This window comes from Fusarium redolens (genome assembly GCF_020744475.1).
Source record: "Fusarium redolens strain MPI-CAGE-AT-0023 chromosome Unknown BKA55scaffold_17, whole genome shotgun sequence".
Classification (NCBI taxonomy): domain Eukaryota; kingdom Fungi; phylum Ascomycota; class Sordariomycetes; order Hypocreales; family Nectriaceae; genus Fusarium; species Fusarium redolens.
In genome coordinates this window covers 440,473-457,987 of record NW_025763680.1, presented here as the reverse complement: position 1 = coordinate 457,987, position 17,515 = coordinate 440,473, and the positions used below count along the sequence as shown (strand labels likewise).

At 47.9% G+C, this 17,515-nt stretch overlaps 8 protein-coding genes across 8 annotated transcripts; 2 read left to right on the top strand and 6 right to left on the bottom strand.

The window, feature by feature from the left end:
• Positions 1–1,970: 1,970 nt before the first annotated feature.
• On the bottom strand, positions 1,971–2,480 carry BKA55DRAFT_579452 (uncharacterized protein). The gene has a single exon (XM_046193859.1). The coding sequence runs from the start codon at positions 2,383–2,385 to the stop codon at positions 2,056–2,058; it is 330 nt and encodes a 109-aa protein (XP_046044551.1). The 5' UTR covers positions 2,386–2,480; the 3' UTR covers positions 1,971–2,055.
• Positions 2,481–3,351: 871 nt separating this feature from the next.
• Positions 3,352–4,815, bottom strand: BKA55DRAFT_597778 (transmembrane amino acid transporter protein-domain-containing protein; the record flags this gene model as incomplete). The annotated part of the gene is made up of 1 exon (XM_046196122.1): positions 3,352–4,815. One exon carries the CDS (start codon positions 4,813–4,815, stop codon positions 3,352–3,354), a length of 1,464 nt encoding a protein of 487 aa, XP_046044550.1.
• A 1,521-nt stretch (positions 4,816–6,336) lies between these two features.
• BKA55DRAFT_579449 (Tannase/feruloyl esterase) lies at positions 6,337–8,374 on the bottom strand. Its single transcript, XM_046193858.1, has one exon. The coding sequence runs from the start codon at positions 8,100–8,102 to the stop codon at positions 6,426–6,428; it is 1,677 nt and encodes a 558-aa protein (XP_046044549.1). The 5' UTR covers positions 8,103–8,374; the 3' UTR covers positions 6,337–6,425.
• Positions 8,375–9,199: 825 nt separating this feature from the next.
• On the bottom strand, positions 9,200–9,757 carry BKA55DRAFT_543969 (uncharacterized protein; the record flags this gene model as incomplete). Its single annotated transcript, XM_046190648.1, has 2 exons — positions 9,200–9,232; positions 9,284–9,757. The coding sequence occupies 2 exons, from the start codon at positions 9,755–9,757 to the stop codon at positions 9,200–9,202; spliced, it is 507 nt and encodes a 168-aa protein (XP_046044548.1).
• A 468-nt stretch (positions 9,758–10,225) lies between these two features.
• BKA55DRAFT_543968 (uncharacterized protein) lies at positions 10,226–11,363 on the bottom strand (the record flags this gene model as incomplete). The annotated part of the gene is made up of 2 exons (XM_046190647.1): positions 10,226–10,354; positions 10,509–11,363. 2 exons carry the CDS (start codon positions 11,361–11,363, stop codon positions 10,226–10,228), a joined length of 984 nt encoding a protein of 327 aa, XP_046044547.1.
• A 1,103-nt stretch (positions 11,364–12,466) lies between these two features.
• BKA55DRAFT_522016 (uncharacterized protein) lies at positions 12,467–13,558 on the top strand (the record flags this gene model as incomplete). The annotated part of the gene is made up of 2 exons (XM_046188550.1): positions 12,467–12,721; positions 12,809–13,558. 2 exons carry the CDS (start codon positions 12,467–12,469, stop codon positions 13,556–13,558), a joined length of 1,005 nt encoding a protein of 334 aa, XP_046044546.1.
• A 1,680-nt stretch (positions 13,559–15,238) lies between these two features.
• On the top strand, positions 15,239–16,560 carry BKA55DRAFT_522012 (uncharacterized protein; the record flags this gene model as incomplete). The annotated part of the gene is made up of 5 exons (XM_046188549.1): positions 15,239–15,513; positions 15,561–15,660; positions 15,711–15,849; positions 15,901–16,109; positions 16,165–16,560. 5 exons carry the CDS (start codon positions 15,239–15,241, stop codon positions 16,558–16,560), a joined length of 1,119 nt encoding a protein of 372 aa, XP_046044545.1.
• Positions 16,561–16,734: 174 nt separating this feature from the next.
• Positions 16,735–17,442, bottom strand: BKA55DRAFT_522217 (class I glutamine amidotransferase-like protein; the record flags this gene model as incomplete). The annotated part of the gene is made up of 1 exon (XM_046188561.1): positions 16,735–17,442. One exon carries the CDS (start codon positions 17,440–17,442, stop codon positions 16,735–16,737), a length of 708 nt encoding a protein of 235 aa, XP_046044544.1.
• Positions 17,443–17,515: the final 73 nt, after the last annotated feature.

The window sequence follows — 17,515 nt, the reverse complement described above, 5'->3', positions numbered from 1 at the left end:
AACCAGCTGTCAAAGGGCGTGTTCGGCTAGCAACGAGGCGCAGTCTTGCTTAGTCCAGGAACGGGCAGAAATTACTTTCAGGTCAAACGGAGGCGCAGCAATAAACACGAAGAAGCAAGGGTAAGGATAGCGGACATCCGTGCCCCACTGATCCGCTTAGGTGCTAGGAGAATAGGTAGCATGGGTCAAGCAAGTCTTCACTTGACACGCATTTCTCGTTTATAAGGGTCTGTCATCTACTCGTGAAGACATCACCTGGGCGAATTATTTCAAAAGCTCACGTGTCTTGCAATGCTGTTTGACTCCTCGTGTAAATGGGGTTATTATTAGCTACCTGCACTGACCAGGGGTCTCCCTCCCCCAACCTGTTTGACTTATCAATTTCGCCAGGGAGCGTCATGTAACAGATTAGGTCCAGTGATCAACGCGAATCAATACCTGACAACTTCCGTTAAGATTAAAGTTTATTTAACATTATCCTGGAGGTTAATCTTAGATACGATGCTGTTGTCCTTTAAGGGGGAGGCTTAGCTCTTTGTCGTATAAACCCACTGGAAAATAAGTCTAAATTACGCCTGGTCTGAAGCGAGGGGGTGTCATATTAGAAGAACCGAGATGGCCATAGGGGTTCAAACCTTGCAACCGTAGCGAGAAGCCAATCGTGAGCATAGGACTTCTCAAGTTGCTCGGCACCTTGCGTAGGGACATTGATATACTATATAGGGAACCAATCTCGGATTTCATAATTACCACAGCAGTAAATGAAGCTTGAAGATTTGAGCAGACAGTGATATTCCAGTTTGTTCGCTCCTCAATATCGTCGAATATGCCATGAGGAGGATGAACAGGACCGGATATCGAGGAACTGAAGGCCAACAGCTCTGGATTGGTCCAGATTTCACTAGGGAGTGTTTCCGGATGATCCCGATCGCGTTGTACATCGGATTTGCTTCTGACTTATCCCGACAGGTCAGTGAACCGGAAGACGCTGTATACAAGGGCATGGATAATAAAGGCGGGTTTGGCCAGTGACGAAGCAAGTACATCAAGGGATAGCAAGAGAACAGGATGCACGTTGCCTAACCGAGACAATGACCATCAGGTCTATAGCATACAAAGACTGATATCAACGATGTCTCTCTGCCAACTCTTACTGACACTCCTCCCTACCTCGACTCCATTACTACTTCGCCGAAACTCTGCTCCAATGGACGAGTACGTGAATGGGCGCCTATTGGTGTACGATCCTTTATGAGGTGCGTATGTTGGGTCATGCCTCAAGGGAGGCGACGGACCGCTTCATCCAACCAAACGAGATACACTAATTCAGCTCCCTTGACCATGGACCAGGTTTCAACCCGCTGAGACTTCAATGGTGGACTTTGGGATCCTATCAACCAACGTCGAAAATGCAAGACGAGCTGGGCATCCATGCCATGTGCTTGATGATTTGGGTCTCTTGCTACTTGCTTAATATTTGCAAGTATAAAGACTTGTCTAGATACTTTAACCTCGTATCCCTCACCAACGCGTCAAGGCCGCCTCCTTAGGCTAGCCAACAAGTTAATGGAGAACCATGCCCTGCCAAGACCACTAAATCCTTCAACTCAACGGTCTCTTGTTGGAACGCCGTGGTTTTCCATTCTCACTTCAAGGCTTGCCAATAAGCCTCTTGATTCTAAGATTATTTACTTAAGGCTAAGGGTTTAATGTAATATAAAAGTTTTAATACATAATTAGGCTTAATATTATTATTGATAAAAACTACAAAATAATAACTAAGTTATAAAAGAACTTATAATTAATTAAATCTTAATTTAAATTATTGCTTTTATACTTAATTTAAATTTCTTTTTAATTTTTTAAATATAAAACTAATAAGTATATACCTTATTATATATATTGAAGTGTTACAGAGAGAAATCGACTGTTCATCTTGGAGGCTATTCTTAGTAGTGAAACGTAATGCTGCCAAGTCTTAGGTCTAGATGTATGGCCAGTACAAGCAAGAGAAAAGCCTGGTCCAATATCTCATGAACCATAATCTAAAACCTGTCATTTCTCGCCCTCCCGGTGGCCCTTTCTCCACTGCCAGATGGCTTTACACCAGAACCAAGTCTCAATAGTACCAAATATGCTCAGAACTACAAGTACGACTATCCTGGTTCTTTTGCTAAGACCCAGAGACTCGAGACTAAAGGCTGGGTAGGAGGGATTGGGTCCCGAGGCCTCATCTTGCTGAGCCTTGCTTCTTCTGGGGTCCTGCGTCATCCGTTTTTGACTGATTGGTGAGGTTAAAGAAAAGTTGGTGGTTTGGGTGATTGGAATTCTTTGGAGTGAGCGGAGGGTCGGGACACGGGGTCGAAAGGGCGCGAAAGCAATCATAGTGAAGTATTTTTTGGAGGGCAGCGCTTAGGGCAACTGGGTTTGAGAGGAGCCGAAGAAAGAGAATGAATAATTGAATCCAAGGAGACACATTGTAATCCTGAAGAAAAGCGACTCTTATAAAATAAATAAGCTGATCAAGTCAGGTTTCGTATCCCGTATCGCTCGTATCGCGTATTCCACCCCACTTTCATGAAGTGCTATTTCCTCGTCAAAAGCGGGAAGAAATAACTACAGGAAAGTTTTTTTGTCATTTTTAGCACGATCGACTCGACTTAGGTTGACCTAAAAAATCAACGCTTGTTGAAATTGGGTGTCACAACTCATTGTTGCATTGTTTCTCATGCATTCTAGTCTCCACGCTTGACAGCGAGCACCCGATTGGTATCCCAACACAATAAAGAAATCAAGAGTTTTCTGACCTGAAAACCTCGCTTTAATTCTTAGCGCGACGACCGGCTTCAGCCCTACGACAGTGACTCAGATCTGCGGCGTCGGAGCTTGGTCTCGCCACTTCAGATCTCGAGATGCCGCCTCGCCACTCTCGTCCTTCATTGGTCGGCCCGAAGCATGGTGAGATGATCCCGGCTCCACTTCGCCAGTCAAGTTTTATCACGTTGTATACCGTGGTAAGTCAATCATTGTGGCAAGACTCGCGATTCCTGTCGCAGTCTCCGTTAAGGCTGCTGAAGGACAACAACTTACATGGACCCCAGGAATGAAGGTGCAACTTGACACAACCTTAACACTGCGGGGATGAATGGCTGGCAAGGCTTCAATGGTCTGAGCAGCTACAGACTCTTCGAATTATTTACTCAACGGAGTGAGTGTGTATGCAGATCTCTAATTCAGCCTTATCAGTTTTGTAATGCGAGAAGTAGTAAATAATAATTTCTTCATATATCATTCAATCGCTATATACTTGCTGCATAATATCTATATCTATAAAGTTCTTGACTGTCGTATCTAAATGGAGTTGTCACCGCACGAGAAGACGCCGCGAATAGAGCTCTTATCGTTCTCGAAAATGTTCAGCAATTCGGTGATAGAAGACCACAAGCCTCCACCGTTCATGAACAACGACTGGATGATAAGCATGCCGTTAATGATGCAAAGGGCAATCTTCTTCCAGTTCTTTGTATACTGGCCCTTATTGATGTGGAACCAGAAGATCGCACTGAGACCAAAGGTGAACCAGGCGATTGTGGTGGCGGAGGAGATGGAGAGGATGGAGTCGAAAATGGGGATGGCGTTGGAAATGACGAAAACAATGATCCAGTAAAGGGTCACACAGGCAACCCAGATGCTCCAAGACTTGACGCTTCGGTCGGTGACTTGATGGGTAGCCTTGATGGTTCGCATGGCAACAACGTACATGTACTTGATACCGGTATGACCGAAAGCCATGGCTGTCGCGAACACGCATGGTAGAACGACTCCGTAAGCGACCTTGGCAGGAATTCTGGGCGCAGATCCAAGGGCGGGAGAGGTAGTGTAGTCACCGGCAAGGCAGTAAATAGCAACTGCGACGATGGTGTAAAGGGTAATGGAGAAGACTTCCAGGCAGGCCAGAGCCATAGGGAAATCACGGCTAGGGTTCTTCATCTCAGCCATGTACGAGACAAAGCTGATGTTTCCGGCGTAGGCGTAACAGATCTTGAGACAAGCATTGAGACCTTGTCGGAAAGTTGGGTTGCCGATGACCTGGATTTCGCGATCCCATCCTGGAGGGGCCTGAGAGGGAGTATCGACACCCAAGCTGATCATGACGACGAGAGCGGCGGCCAGAATACTGATTGTGGAGGGGATACCAGATTGTGAGACGAATTTGACGGTTCGGGGGAGACAGAGGACCCAGCAAGCGACGACAGCGATAATAACGAAGCTGACAGTACAGAATGCGTGGTTGCTAAGGGTATTGAAAGCAACAGATAATGTCACGCTGGCAGATGCACAGGTCATCATAACCTTGATCATCAAACCAATACCTGCAATGATCTCAAGCGGTCTGCCACCAATGATACCGCACATATCAACGACATTAACGACGTGGGGATATTTTCTGTAAAATTGGAGGAGTTCATAGGCAGTGTATGCAGAGAGGGAACCGAGACCGATAATGGCGATAACGCCGGGAACGACGCCGAGGACCTTGAGGCAACCAGGGAGAGACAAAACACCAAGACCGACTTGGTTGGTGACTAGGACGAAGACTGTGTCCCATTTGCCGAGTGTTCTGTAGTTCTTGCCGCCTTGGTTGAAGATGTTTTGTACGGGCTCGTCGGATTGTTCTTTGGTGTCCATGATGTCGCCGCCATCGTTGATAGTGTTGATCTCATCGCCGTCGATGCCACGAATGGACGCAGGGCGATGATGCTCAGGCTGAGCCATCTCCGGCTGAGTCTTTGTCGTCTTATCCTCAGCGCTCATAGTCAAAAAATAAAATAATAGTACTCAATAATAAAACCTCAATGCGAGGTAAGAAGGTGTATAATGGCGGGTATGATCAGCGACAGTTGACGAGATGAAGACCAACCTCAACTCAACATCGGGCGAGAGCAATTCTTATATACATCCGCCAAGCCAAAAAGTCTCCAGATGTTTATCTCCCGTGGAGACCTCTAAAAAAACCCTCGTCTCGTTATCTTTTGCACAGAAGAAAAAAAGACTCGCGGAGCCCCATGGGGGAACGTGAGTCTCTCACGTAAAAGTTAGCAAATCTTCAAAAACCATCAGGTCATTGGAATGTCCCAGGGCCGAGCGAAAAGAAACGGGGCCATGGATAAAAAATAAAATGGAGTTGGTGTTACGTTATGTGTCAGCGATCTTTTCTCAATGAGAATTGGTTGGTTAGACGAGATGAACAAGAGATCTCCAGTATTGGGTGGAACGGAGATAAGAATGGCATGGTTTATTTAACGGTGCCCGCGCATCAATTGTTTAATATGTTCAGTATATATGCTATGTTGTAGTACAAACGTCGTTGAAATGAGGCTCTTGAGTCCTCGCTCAAGGTGAAAGATTCGGTCTAGCACACGGCTAATTCGGACGCCAAGTAACAAGCTTATTTCCGCCTCGTACGGTCTCGGAGCAAAAGAGAGATGAAAAAAAAAACCTTGTTAGAAAATGTGCCGGCGGTATTCAACGTAAAAAAAGGTTCAGCGTTTCCGTTACGCGAAAAATAGCTTGTTTTGACACATGCATTGGCCATTTTGTGGAGTCGCCCAGTCTTTACTTGGCCCCTGTAACATGCCGTAGTATCCGACACCGGCGCAATCAAAGAATCGTTATTGGAGAGAGATAAAAAGTCTCGGTGGTGATTGTGTTGAGTCTATCGTCATTGAGGCGGACGGCCAGTCCGTGGTCACGCATCGTAAGATTTTGGTCGGGCGGACTTGAGAAGTGCCGGTGAGTTTATTCCCGTTTATCTTGATAAGACTGGGATCCATGACGGTTACTTTTGGTGGGAGACTGATCAGCATCCTACGTGTTCTAGAAAGTAACGCGCCTCACTTCCTGCATCAAAACCATGACTCGCCCAGCTCGCGCCCTCCAGGATAACATGGCGCATGGTTGGAGTAAGATTCAGGATCTTGTGGGGGCAAAGGTTGGGGAAATGAGGGGGAGAAACCCAATTTCTCACTGTTTTTGACTCAGATGCTCCGACTTTTCCTCTTGATTGTCCAAGATCGTGGGGATCTCTGTGTCTTGGCGGTATTAACCTTTCGTGTTGAATGACTAGCCGACATGTAACTGGACAGCAACGCGTCTGGGGAAATGACTGATGTTGACAGCACATATCCTCCCCCGTGTTTTGGAGTCTTCCAAGGAAGTGGTTTCCTTGGGGTAATTTGTAACTAGTCGCTTTTCTTGACATCACTTTATCCTTGGCAAAGTTGCTCGGTACCGAATTATCCCGACCACTGGGAGGGAAGTGTTATGTAAAAGCTCATCTTATTTACGACGATCTTACTATATGTATACTATGAAATATATGTTATATAATCGACGCCACCCGCACCATCTCGCTGACATGCAAACTACTTGGGCAGCTCGCACTTCCAGCTGTCGGGGTTCTTGTAGTTGCCCTTGCGGTCCCAGACATTGCGGTAAGGATAGCGGCAGTGTCTTCGCTCAACATCGACCTTTCCGGTGGGAGCACCGTTGGCGTAGCGAACACCGGTGATGGTCTCGGGTGCTTGACCTTCCTCAACCCACTTGACAAGAGCTAGAAGAACATTATTCTTAGACTCCTTGCCACCCAGGTTGGCACGGTTGTTTCCAATGCGAGAAGCTCCAGATCCGCCTGAACAATGACCGCAGCCGCTGACACGGAAGTATCTGTAGAACTCATCGAGCTCAGTGTTGCTAAGACCCATTGTTCGTGACACGTGGTTGTAGTAGTCCATGGAGTTGTCGGAGCTGATGAGACCATCCTGGAGACCGTGCCAGTGGATGATCTTAGATCCACGCTTGCGGAACTTAGAAAGATCTCCCTCCCATGTCTCAACGTTGAAGGGGTTGACCTCAGAGGCCTTCTGGTAATCATTGGGTCCAATGGTATTGGGGTTCCACTTGGTATCGTTCCAGATAACGTACTGGAACCATTCCGTAGAGTAAGGGAAGGGCTGCTCGCCAATGGCAAAGCCAAAGCCTTGATCGGCTCCAGGAGGAATACGCGGGTAGATGTATGTGCCGTTGTTACCATACAGAGGACCAAAAACCTTGCGGACCGTCTCGATCTTGGGTCCAGTTAGACAGTTCTTGGTCTGACCCTTGCTGCAAACAAGAGCCTCAGGGCGGTACTGGCAAAGGTTGGGATCCTCGAGAAAACCATCTGCAACACCATCCAGGGGCTCGTCGCACTGGACCAAAACGTTCTTGTGGACCATAGCCCATTCGTCAGGGCTGAGATGGGTAGGAGCACCAGGGGGACCGGTGATACCCCAGAAGCTGCCAGAGCGAGACTGCAGACCGTTGAAGCGCATGGCGGGAGCACCAGCCACAATACCATCGAAATCGTCAGGGAAGCTTTGCGCCTCCTTCCATCCTTGTCGTCCACCCGTTGAGCATCCAAGATAGTAAGACTTGGTATGCTTCTTGCCGTAGAACTTCTTTGTGAGTTCCTTTCCAAGAACAGTTCCAGTGTGAACGGAACGGTAAACATAATCCTCCACAATTCCAGAGTTCTTGTACATGGACACAGCTGAGGTGCCGTTATGTCCATTGTTAGCTCCAACAGTCGCGAAGCCAAATCCAGCACCGTAGGCAACATCGTCGTACTGAATACATCCAGCCATTCCACCATTTCCAGTGCTCAAGAATCGCCCAGTCCAGTTGGAAGGAAGCCAAGCCTCAAGGGTAAGGTTTGACTTGGGACCAGTAGTGACAAACATAGCCACACGGCAGATCTCAACATCAGTGACCGTGCTCTTGGGCGTGCATGTTGGGTGGTTGTCAGGAAAGGTGATGTTTCCACCAGCAGGAACATGCTCAGTGAACCAGACTTTAGTGTTGGGCAACTTCAGCGAGGTCCTGAAACCAGCGCATTTAGCCGCAAAGTCATCACCCTTGCCAGCAGCAGCACAAGCCCCCAACCCCGAAAAGAGCAACAAAGTAGGACGCATATTATCTTGCGGTAAACAAATATCAGTCGAGGTATCACTGCGAACCTGGGGAATGAAGCCCAAGAGAAGAACAAGGCCGGCGAGCAACATGTTTTATATCCGTCTCCCGCATAAACGTTTATCAAAACCTGATCCTTGTCTTTTGCGGGGGAAGCTTCTGATTATTCTTCACGAAATACGCGGACGATTCCTGAAGCAGCAAGACGCCGTTGATCCCTACCAGATCAGCAACCCTCGGCAATACCATGGGAGCACTATCGCGAATTGAGGATGGTTTGACAGGGCGGTAGTTGGGTCCGTGAGGGGATGAATAGGGATTTGAAACCTCGGTTGGCCTGGTTGGGAATTAGATCCGGGGTGCATGAATGGGGTAAATGGATTGGGGAGGAGTTTGCGAGTCAGTCGATGAGAAGGTGAGGAGAGATATCGGTCCGGATAATCTACTTGAGATGAAGACTAGTGTCGTTATTGGTTCTGGTATTAGGGGCGTTGCAGACGTCTTGGAATGAGGCCATTGTTAAATTAAATCTTGCGTGTTCATATGTGAATTCATGGATCAATTATTACCGTCGACGTTGGAAGTTTGACGATCCGAAAAAACTGCCAAGAGGGTGATTTCGGATGTACTCAACTGTTACTGTTGTGTCTCGCGCCTATCCCCATCAATGCCCTACCAACACACAACCCCTGCTTACACCCGATCGATAATTGTCGCCAGTAAGAACCATTGCTCCGTCTGTTCAGGAACCAGGTGACATTCCGAACAATTGCGTGTCCCAATGCAACCACCGTTTATCTATGATGACTGAGCTATAAACATTGCGGAACACGGCACCCACATCCCTGCAGATTCGTTTCATTATCACGACTCTAAAAATTGTGAAGAGTCTATGTTTTCACAGCTTCACAAATTCTTCAAACGTTGAGCCAGGACGTGAGGTTGGAAATTTACTTTATATGCAGAACCCCAGTGAACTTTATCGCCATTTCCGCATATTCGTATTCCCATTACTCTGGAAATACCCCAGATCCACAACTCTTTGATCACCTGAACTCTGTATCATTTTGACTTTTTTTCATATCGGAATTATCACGGCGGTGACATTCTACCAGGATGCATCAAATCACGCCATGTCCATCCATAGAGAGTTAGTATCCATCCTGGCCATATCACCGTCGGCCTCGCCCTAGCAATTCCCGTTACAGTCCGGCAAAACCATCTAATTCCAGATCAGTATCTTTATCTCGGAGTATCAAGTAGGATTACTTACTGCCCACATGTCAATAACAACATACTTGCCCTTGCTCTCAGCAGGTGGTCTCTGCAAAACACCAACGGCAAGGACATAATTCAACCACTCATAATCCGGATGCGCCGCCTGAAAAACGCCCCTCAGTAAAGTCCGTCCATCAGGCTGTGTCGGACCCGAAGTTTGAATATAAATATCAACTCCATCGTGAGTTCTGAGGTTATATCGGGTGTCGGGGAAGAAGACTCCCTTAGTGTCCGTCAGACCCCAGTCGGCACCAAGGTTGGTGACTGTTCCCGAAAGCTTGGGTCCCTTGAAGGTTCCGCCTGTGATGGGAATCACGACGCGGCTACCTTGACCATAGTCGCCAATCGGCCAACGTTCGCCGAGGGTTGCGTTGACGGTGTAGAGATATTCATAGGAGGGTGTTCCCATGAGTTGGGACGCAGCCAAGATGGCATTGGAGGCGATGATTAGGGGAGTGAAGAGTCTCATTGTGTCAATTGAATTGTCCTTATATTGCTTGTCACAAATAAATGGTTCATGGATCTTCTATGCTTTTATAAACTGTTTTTATCGTTCTTTTTCCCCAGATCGCCAAGTCGCCATGACGATTCACCGATCATGGAGAACGGTGATCGGCTCAAGGTGAGGGGTCAACACCCCGCATAGATCCCTCGGCAATTGAGTGCGGCACGCGCCGTTTACTTAGTTAAGAATGTCTTCATCCCGCAACGATATAAATTCAAGGATTGGAAGTTTCTTTAACCGCTGCGCGAGTCAAGCGTCATGCGGGGAAAGCCGATTAAGGTCAGGGCATCCGAATGCTAGATCGGAGAAGGCATCCGACATCACCGTTATGGTCCAGGGTAGGAAAACCTTGCATAAACCCGCTCGGCAGTTTATGCTTTCTGTCATAACTCCAGCTCCTGTGAGATCATAAATCGTGGTCTTCTCTATCAGTCAGGGTATCTCGTAGATCTCATCCTCATCCAGCTCAGCCACCGTCTTGAGCTGCCCGTTCAGCCTCATTTCTCTCTCTCCACATAGCAGCCCTATCGGCATGACGCTCAGCTCCCGTCCAAGTCCTCCCTTGAAGGTGTTTCAAACATAGTAGTTTCCCGTCATCAGGGTAGTAAAGCCAAGTAGCCCATTTCGCCCACTACTTGACATCAGAAATTTCTCTTCATGTATGGCAGCCACCTCTGCTGGCGTCCGCATGAAATAGCGTAAAGGGCTGACTTACGAGACCTTCCTTCATCTGGGCACGAGCTCTCTGTCCAATCTTGTCCTCAATAAAGTCCCCTCGAAGCATAGCAAGGCGCGAAGGAAACACCCTCTCAAGGTAATGTGCTGTTGATGCGATATGAGGCTTGTCGTGCCAGAAGTACATGGGCGTCAAGGGTATCCTAACACCAGGATGCGTCGGATCTTCGTAATTTCCCGTAAGAGATGATGATAATTCCCGTAGGACATGATGCTGCTCAGAGATGGCATATGAGAGCATACGCACAGCAGCTAAGCATATGTACTTGATGGGGGTTTCTGGATGCGAATCGTGCGCTTTCATTATTTGAAGTAGAGGTTGGATGGGCAAGTCAGCAACCAAAGACCAATCATGCTGCTGCACCCAGACGAAAGGAGTTTGGGTTACCTTCAAGGCTGATCTGACTGCAAGGCCGAATCCTAGACGTCTCAACGGCTCTATAAACGTGACTTTCTTGTCGCCGGTTTGCGTTATCGTGTAGTCAACGGTGTTCTGGGGGTTGGGACTACCATACTCCGCCGTAGCACGCCGTTGGGTGAACTTAGCACCGACATGGCGATATTTCGTGAGTATCAACTGCTTGACATTGTTCTTGTATTCGTCAAAATCCGCTGCTTGCTGAGGCGTGACTTGCCCTTTCTTCAATCGCGCTGTCGGAACTATCTGATCAAAAGCGTCAAAAACAACAATGACGTTGCATAATGTCAAAGCATGACAATGTTGCTCAAACGACTCGAGAATTGCCGAAACAAGTTCCGTTGAAGGCGCAGACGGCGTTGGTGAAGTTGTTATTATGACGGTGACCAATTTGGGCACGGTCGTATCTTGGGTCATTTTGGTGATGTATCGCTGTCAATTAGGCTCAGCACTGGCAAGCATTTACCCTGTATGCGACGGGCATTGGGCTGTGTTTGAGATCTGAGTCAAGGTAATCGATGGCGGTGAGATTGGGCTTCGATGTGATGGGACGGGCTGCTCGACTCTGACGCGGAAAATTTTGCGGTCGCACCATGACCATGACGCGATAAGATTTCTACGGCTAAAGCATCAACGCTCCTACAACGGTCGCAAAGCATAAAGTGTCGTACTTGAATGCAACATATTGTGAACCAACCTTCCCATAACACACCAAGAATAACAGTTAACTTAATGTTAAGGTTGAGAACTGATCGTTGCTGTCACGACGCGCGTACAGATAACACTGTGTAACATTGACGTGTAACCTCAATTGCATGTATCGCCAGCCAAGACTCCCAAGACTCAAAACCCAACGGCTGGACTAGACTCGTTTAACAAATAGCAAAACACTAAAGCAAGTCATTAAAGCGTTTCATACTAAATTCCCTGCTTTCACGAAGTGATAGACACCCGTTTATCTGGCAATAACCGGGTTTTGAGACCCAGCCGTCAGATAAACGCCCGATGCCATGCATGGCAATCCCTGGAAGCCAAGGGATGCATCTAGCCACTGTCTCAGCACGTGGATCAATAACGAGTACAGAAAAACGCTCTGTTGCAGGTGAATTGAACGTGTATTCAATTAACACATACGAAGTGGTGCGTGTTGCTGCATATTTCCTCGTAAAAATAGAGAGACACTGTCTTGACTGTGTTACGCAGCTTCAGTTTAGTGGCTGGTGTTGTGCCTTCAGTGGGTCATTCAACCCCTGGCGCTAAAAACTCCCCAACCTCAAGAAATTAATTTGGCGATTCGACTTGGCTGTGCCAAACCAAGTCAAACCACCAACCTCGCCATTTCCAGCCATCGCCTTTCCAGTCCCTCACTAAAACATGAATCAGTTCCTGACATTGTCGGTGTAGATTCTCATTCCTTTCACTCTCTATCCGCTATTTTCATGTCTTGTTCGTAAGACATCTTTTCATTCCACTCATCTTTTTTTCTGTTCTTTCACCGCATTTAACCCCCCACCCGCAACATGGCTACAATGGCGGCTCCTCACCAGCCAAGATTCAACCTTGAAGATCCAGGCTTTGAGCCTCGCACTGCTCGTGACGCCCGCGAAGCAGCACGCGCTGCGCGAAATGGCCAGAGTCCGAGATACAGACGTACTCAATCGCCCGAGCAACTCGATGATTTTCGTCCTCAGAGTGAAGAGTTCGACATGCGCTCACCTACCTCTGACGTGGCATTGCAGGACGCCATGCTCGCACAAGCACAGCAGCAGCAACAGGTGAGTTTTTTCCACGCTAGAGAACACTGTTTATCTGCAAAATCTTTTCTCCGCGCCAGAACCTCGTAATTAAACTTTTGCTTCTAGCGTGTTGTTCCGGTTGGTCAGGTCTCTCGTAATGCCGGGCAGCGTAGACAACCTCCTGGTCCAGGTCCAAACAACGCTCCCAGAGGTCCTCAGCAACCAATGCCTCCTACTTATCCTGGCGGAATGGACGGAGCTCCTCAGCAGCAGCCCAACGGGCCTAGAGACGGTGGTCGGTACAGACGCCAATCGCGCCGCGCTTCAGAGTCGGAACCCCGACCTCATGGAGACTCACCTCCCCGAAATGGCCCAAACACCCAGCAGAGCCGTGTTTCTCAATCCACGGCCTCAGACCAGCATCAGCAGCGTCGCGCACCTTCACCAGACCGTCTAGCAGTTCCCGGCAATGACATCAACCGTCTAAACAGCCCCTCCATTCAAAAGAGTGTTCTTCTACCTCTTGAGCAGAAGATTCACGAGTATGATCATCTCATGCACGAAGCTCAAGCTCAAATGAACCAACTCGACGATGAAATTCGCGCTCTTCAAGAACGACGTCGCCAAGCTGAAGACCGCTTCATCGAAGCTAAATCCAAGCATGATGAGTATGAGCGTCAGCACCAAGATGTCGGAAAAGCTCTCCGCGGGGAACTCATGCAGCAGCCCCCACCACCCGCAGTTCGTCAGCCCGTTCAGCGCATGGAGAGCATTGACAGTTTCGATCACCGACCGGTCAGCGCGCAGAGCTCTTTTCACCAGAAGCCCAAGAAAGGAGGCATGCTGCGGATGAGCTTGTTTAACAAGAGCAACTGACTAGATAAAGGTTGCTTATGAAGTTATGCGTTAATGACTGGGATGGGATATTGATGGATAAGGAAGGGAAAATGAATGGCTTGACTTGTTTGGTTTTTTGAAACTTCTTGGTCGTCCGCGAAAAAGGACTTTTAGCTTATTTGTTTAATATGCTTGGATGTACATAGTTTGAGGAGGTAATTGTTGCACATGGACATTCGATGCACTAAAAGATTCTGCAGTTCTAATGACTCTTGTTGTTTATTTGGTTGTTAGTGATGACGTCAATGAAGCTTCAATCACAAGATTGTCTACGCTGTGGTGCTGATCAGTGCTTAATATCTTGAAAGCTCTATTTGATATCTTGTTACAATTATTTTGGGAATGAGATGCAAATGCACATTGGGAGAACAATGAAGAGATATTTAGCCATGGATGTCTTGGATGACCCTATACCAGTTTGGGTGTCCGACCAAGCGTTCCGATTCCACCAATGACTTCCCGTCATTCAAACAGGAGAAAGCCTTCGCCTCGTAAGGCTGTAATTTTCCGTAATTAATCCATTAAATAATCATGGTTAAACAGCCGTCAAGTCCAAATTTGCCAATTCAAACTTTGGTGATCTGCAATCACGACCTTTTCCAGCGTAGTCGTCCATCGTAGTCTGCCCTACAGAGTCCAAATGGGAACGAGGACGAACGCTAAAGAAGTCAGCGGGGCACTTTGACGGAAAGCATTTCAATTGTGGTCGATCTGCCGCATCGACTGTTATCAAGAATCTTTGCAAACACACTCAACAAAAGGACCTTAGACGTGTCAATTCGCGACTCATGAGTTCTGTGATATTATTAATTCACTCTAAGACAACCTCTCCTGAACAAACTGCGGCGCAGAACCCTTTCCTTTGATTCCGATCAATCCCTGTAACCTTCGGAAGGTGGAGCACGGGGAACTGCTATGAAGATATCCGGGGTCTTGGGTCTTGGTGGACAGCCCCTAAATGGACGCGGATCCTCGCGACTCCGGAGATCATGAATAACGAAAAGGAGAGGCATTTGAGTTTGGTAAACCCGGCTACATTACCTCAAGGAGGTAAGTTAATCATGAACCCTTTCTTTCTGACTCTGTAGATGCTGAGTCGATTGAATAGAGCTGACACTCATCATTGCTGATTGGTCTTCGGAAACCGGGACCCCCTTGCCGAGACAACGGTAGAGACATTGTCAACCGATAAACATTCCTCTTCTCAACTAAGAAACTTCAGACGTTATATGAAACGCACGGTTCGTTGCCACGCTTTGACACATGACGATATTTCTGATTTACAAGTTTTATCAGCGAAGAAATCACTCGAGTCGGCAGCTGAAAGGCCAATTTCTACACCAAATCCTTGGCGAATGTCGATCGTCTTCTAGCGCAGAAAACTACTGCAAGCCTCATCCGCATCTGATTCCCATGGCATCCTCTCTTGGGCGCGGATCTGTGCCTCGGCCTCTTATCACCGGAACGATGCTGCAAGATAGAGTTGTGATTGGCGATGGAGCCTCAGAGAAACGGACTTGATCCATGCAAGTGGCTACGCCTCTTAAAGTGCTGTTCAGGCATTAAGTTAGCTTTAAAAGCTCCCCTCCCCTTGGGTCGCGACCCCTATGCATGTGTTTCGTCCTGCATATTTTTCGTATTGGTTTTGTTACTGCAGCCATGGGTAGTGCTACTTCCTTCGCCGCTGAGGCGTTCACCCTGCTTTCTATTGGCATTTTGGTCATTGGGCTGCGAACGTTTGCGAGGATACGACAAGTTGGTGTGAGGAACTTTGAGGCTGACGATTATCTCATGCTGGTGGCGATTATTCCGTATACGATTGAGACGGCGCTTGCGTATACTGTTGGAGCAAAGTTTCGTGGGCTGACGAACAGTGGGATGACAGATGAGGAGCGCAAGGCTCTGTCGCCGAATAGCGAGGAGTATGGATGGAGGTAGGTTGCTTGACCCTGCAGGAGACATGGGTGACTAAGTTTGACAGGGTTGGCGGGTCAAAGATCCAGATCGCTGGTTGGATCATGTACGCAACAGTGCTCTGGGTTATCAAGAGTGCGCTATGCGCTTTCTACTTCCGACTCACGGTAGGCTCAACACGACGTCAACAACGGAATGACAAGACTAACGACTTTAGGCTGGTCTCACCGGATACAAAACCCGAATCTACATCGGTTTTGGCTTTATTGCCTCGACATATATCACCGTTGTATGCTGCATTCTCTTCAGCTGTCAACCATTCAACCGCTTTTGGCAGATTTACCCCGACCCAGGAAGTAAGCCGAGATACAACTGGACCTTCGAGGCAATGCGCTAATATCATGTAGATTTCTGCCACCCCGCCTTGTCCAAGCTTTACATCTTCATCATCGTCAGCCTCAACATCCTCACTGACGTTTACTTGCTCGCTATTCCCATTCCGATGCTTTGGGGCGCACGGATTCCCAAAGTCAAGAAGTACGGTTTACTAGTTCTCTTCTCTGGTGCTGTCTTTGTTATGGTTGCTGGTCTCCTACGATGTATCCTCATCCTCAAGGTATGCAGCTTCATCATCGCGAGAGTGTCATGGGCCGTTCACTGACATCAGCCAGAACCCCAAAACAGGCCCCGAAGAAGGTGCTTCATGGGCCGTCCGAGAATCCTTCGTCGCCGTTGTAACAGCCAACCTTCCCAGCACATGGGGCTGGATGCGTCAAAAGCTCAAGCCCATCTTCGGCTCGCTCCTCTCATCCAACAATGTCAGCTCAAAGTACAAGGGCGGTCCAGAACCTGGAAGTATTATGCTCGCCGATGGAAATGGATCAAACTGGAAGAGAAGTAATGGAAGATCCATTAGATCAACGACTGGACTTGGAAGTATGAATGATCGAAATGTTTATATTCACGGAGGTGGAGGTGAGGCGAGTTCGGATGAGATTATCCCTTCGATGCCGGGCATTACGAAGGAGGTTGAGTTCATGGTTGAGGAATCGGAAGCAAGAAAATGATGATTGAGGAGATGGACTTGGCTTTTCATGTTATATACCCTGTCATAAAATGACCTAATACGCAATGGATAGGATTTCGCCTATTTAATTGTCCCTTTGATGGTTTAGCTGGGATCTGCCTTGACAACTTGGATTATTGACGTTTAGAACGGTCTCGACTACCGATCCCATTTTCTAGTTGAAAACATGAGTTTGCAATTGCTTGCCATTCTCATCAAACCTCTTCGGAATGACGTTCATAATGCCATCAACATCTCTGGGCTCATAGTCCAAAAGTGACGCAGCCAGAACCATGATATCCATACCAAAGTTCTCTTTGATCCAATGAGCAAACATGTCCATTCCAGCAACGGCACCGCCCGCAGTCCAAATGTTTCCATCAACAATCCACTTCTTCTCGTTAGTCCACTTGACGTTCGGAAACTTTTGTTTGAGAGGCTGAATAGCACAGTGGTTGACTGTTGCATTCTTGCCGTCAAGTACACCCGCTGCCGCAGCGACGCTGGCGCCAGTGCAAGTGGTGAAGAGCAGTTTTCCAGCAGCGACGTGCTTTTGGATGAACTCGGCATACTTGGGATGGAGTTCGAAGTTCATGGGATCAGGACCACCGAGGATAAGGAAGTTGAGTTCGGGGCAGTCATCCACGGTTGTGGTTGGCACAATTGGGATGTTGCTTGTTTGAAGAACAAAGGTTTCGCGAGTGATACCGATGTGATGAAAGACGAACTCTGGGGCGCGAGAGATTGTGTCTTCTTCGATCTTCATAAGGCCAGATAGGGCTTGTATGTATGGCTTGGTGGATGAGTTGAGGAGATCCGTTGGACCCAGGACATCGATAGCCTGATAGTCGTAGACAAGTGCACCGAAGTGGAGGGGAGCCATTTTTTCAGATTGGTTGGAATGGATTTAGAGTGATGACGGATGATGAGGGCGTTTGATGGTGTCATCCGAAGCC

Excerpts from the sequence above, each read along its gene's own strand:
- BKA55DRAFT_579452 (XM_046193859.1), bottom strand. The coding sequence starts at position 2,385 with ATGATTGCTTTCGCGCCCTTTCGACCCCGTGTCCCGACCCTCCGCTCA.
- BKA55DRAFT_579449 (XM_046193858.1), bottom strand. The coding sequence starts at position 8,102 with ATGTTGCTCGCCGGCCTTGTTCTTCTCTTGGGCTTCATTCCCCAGGTT.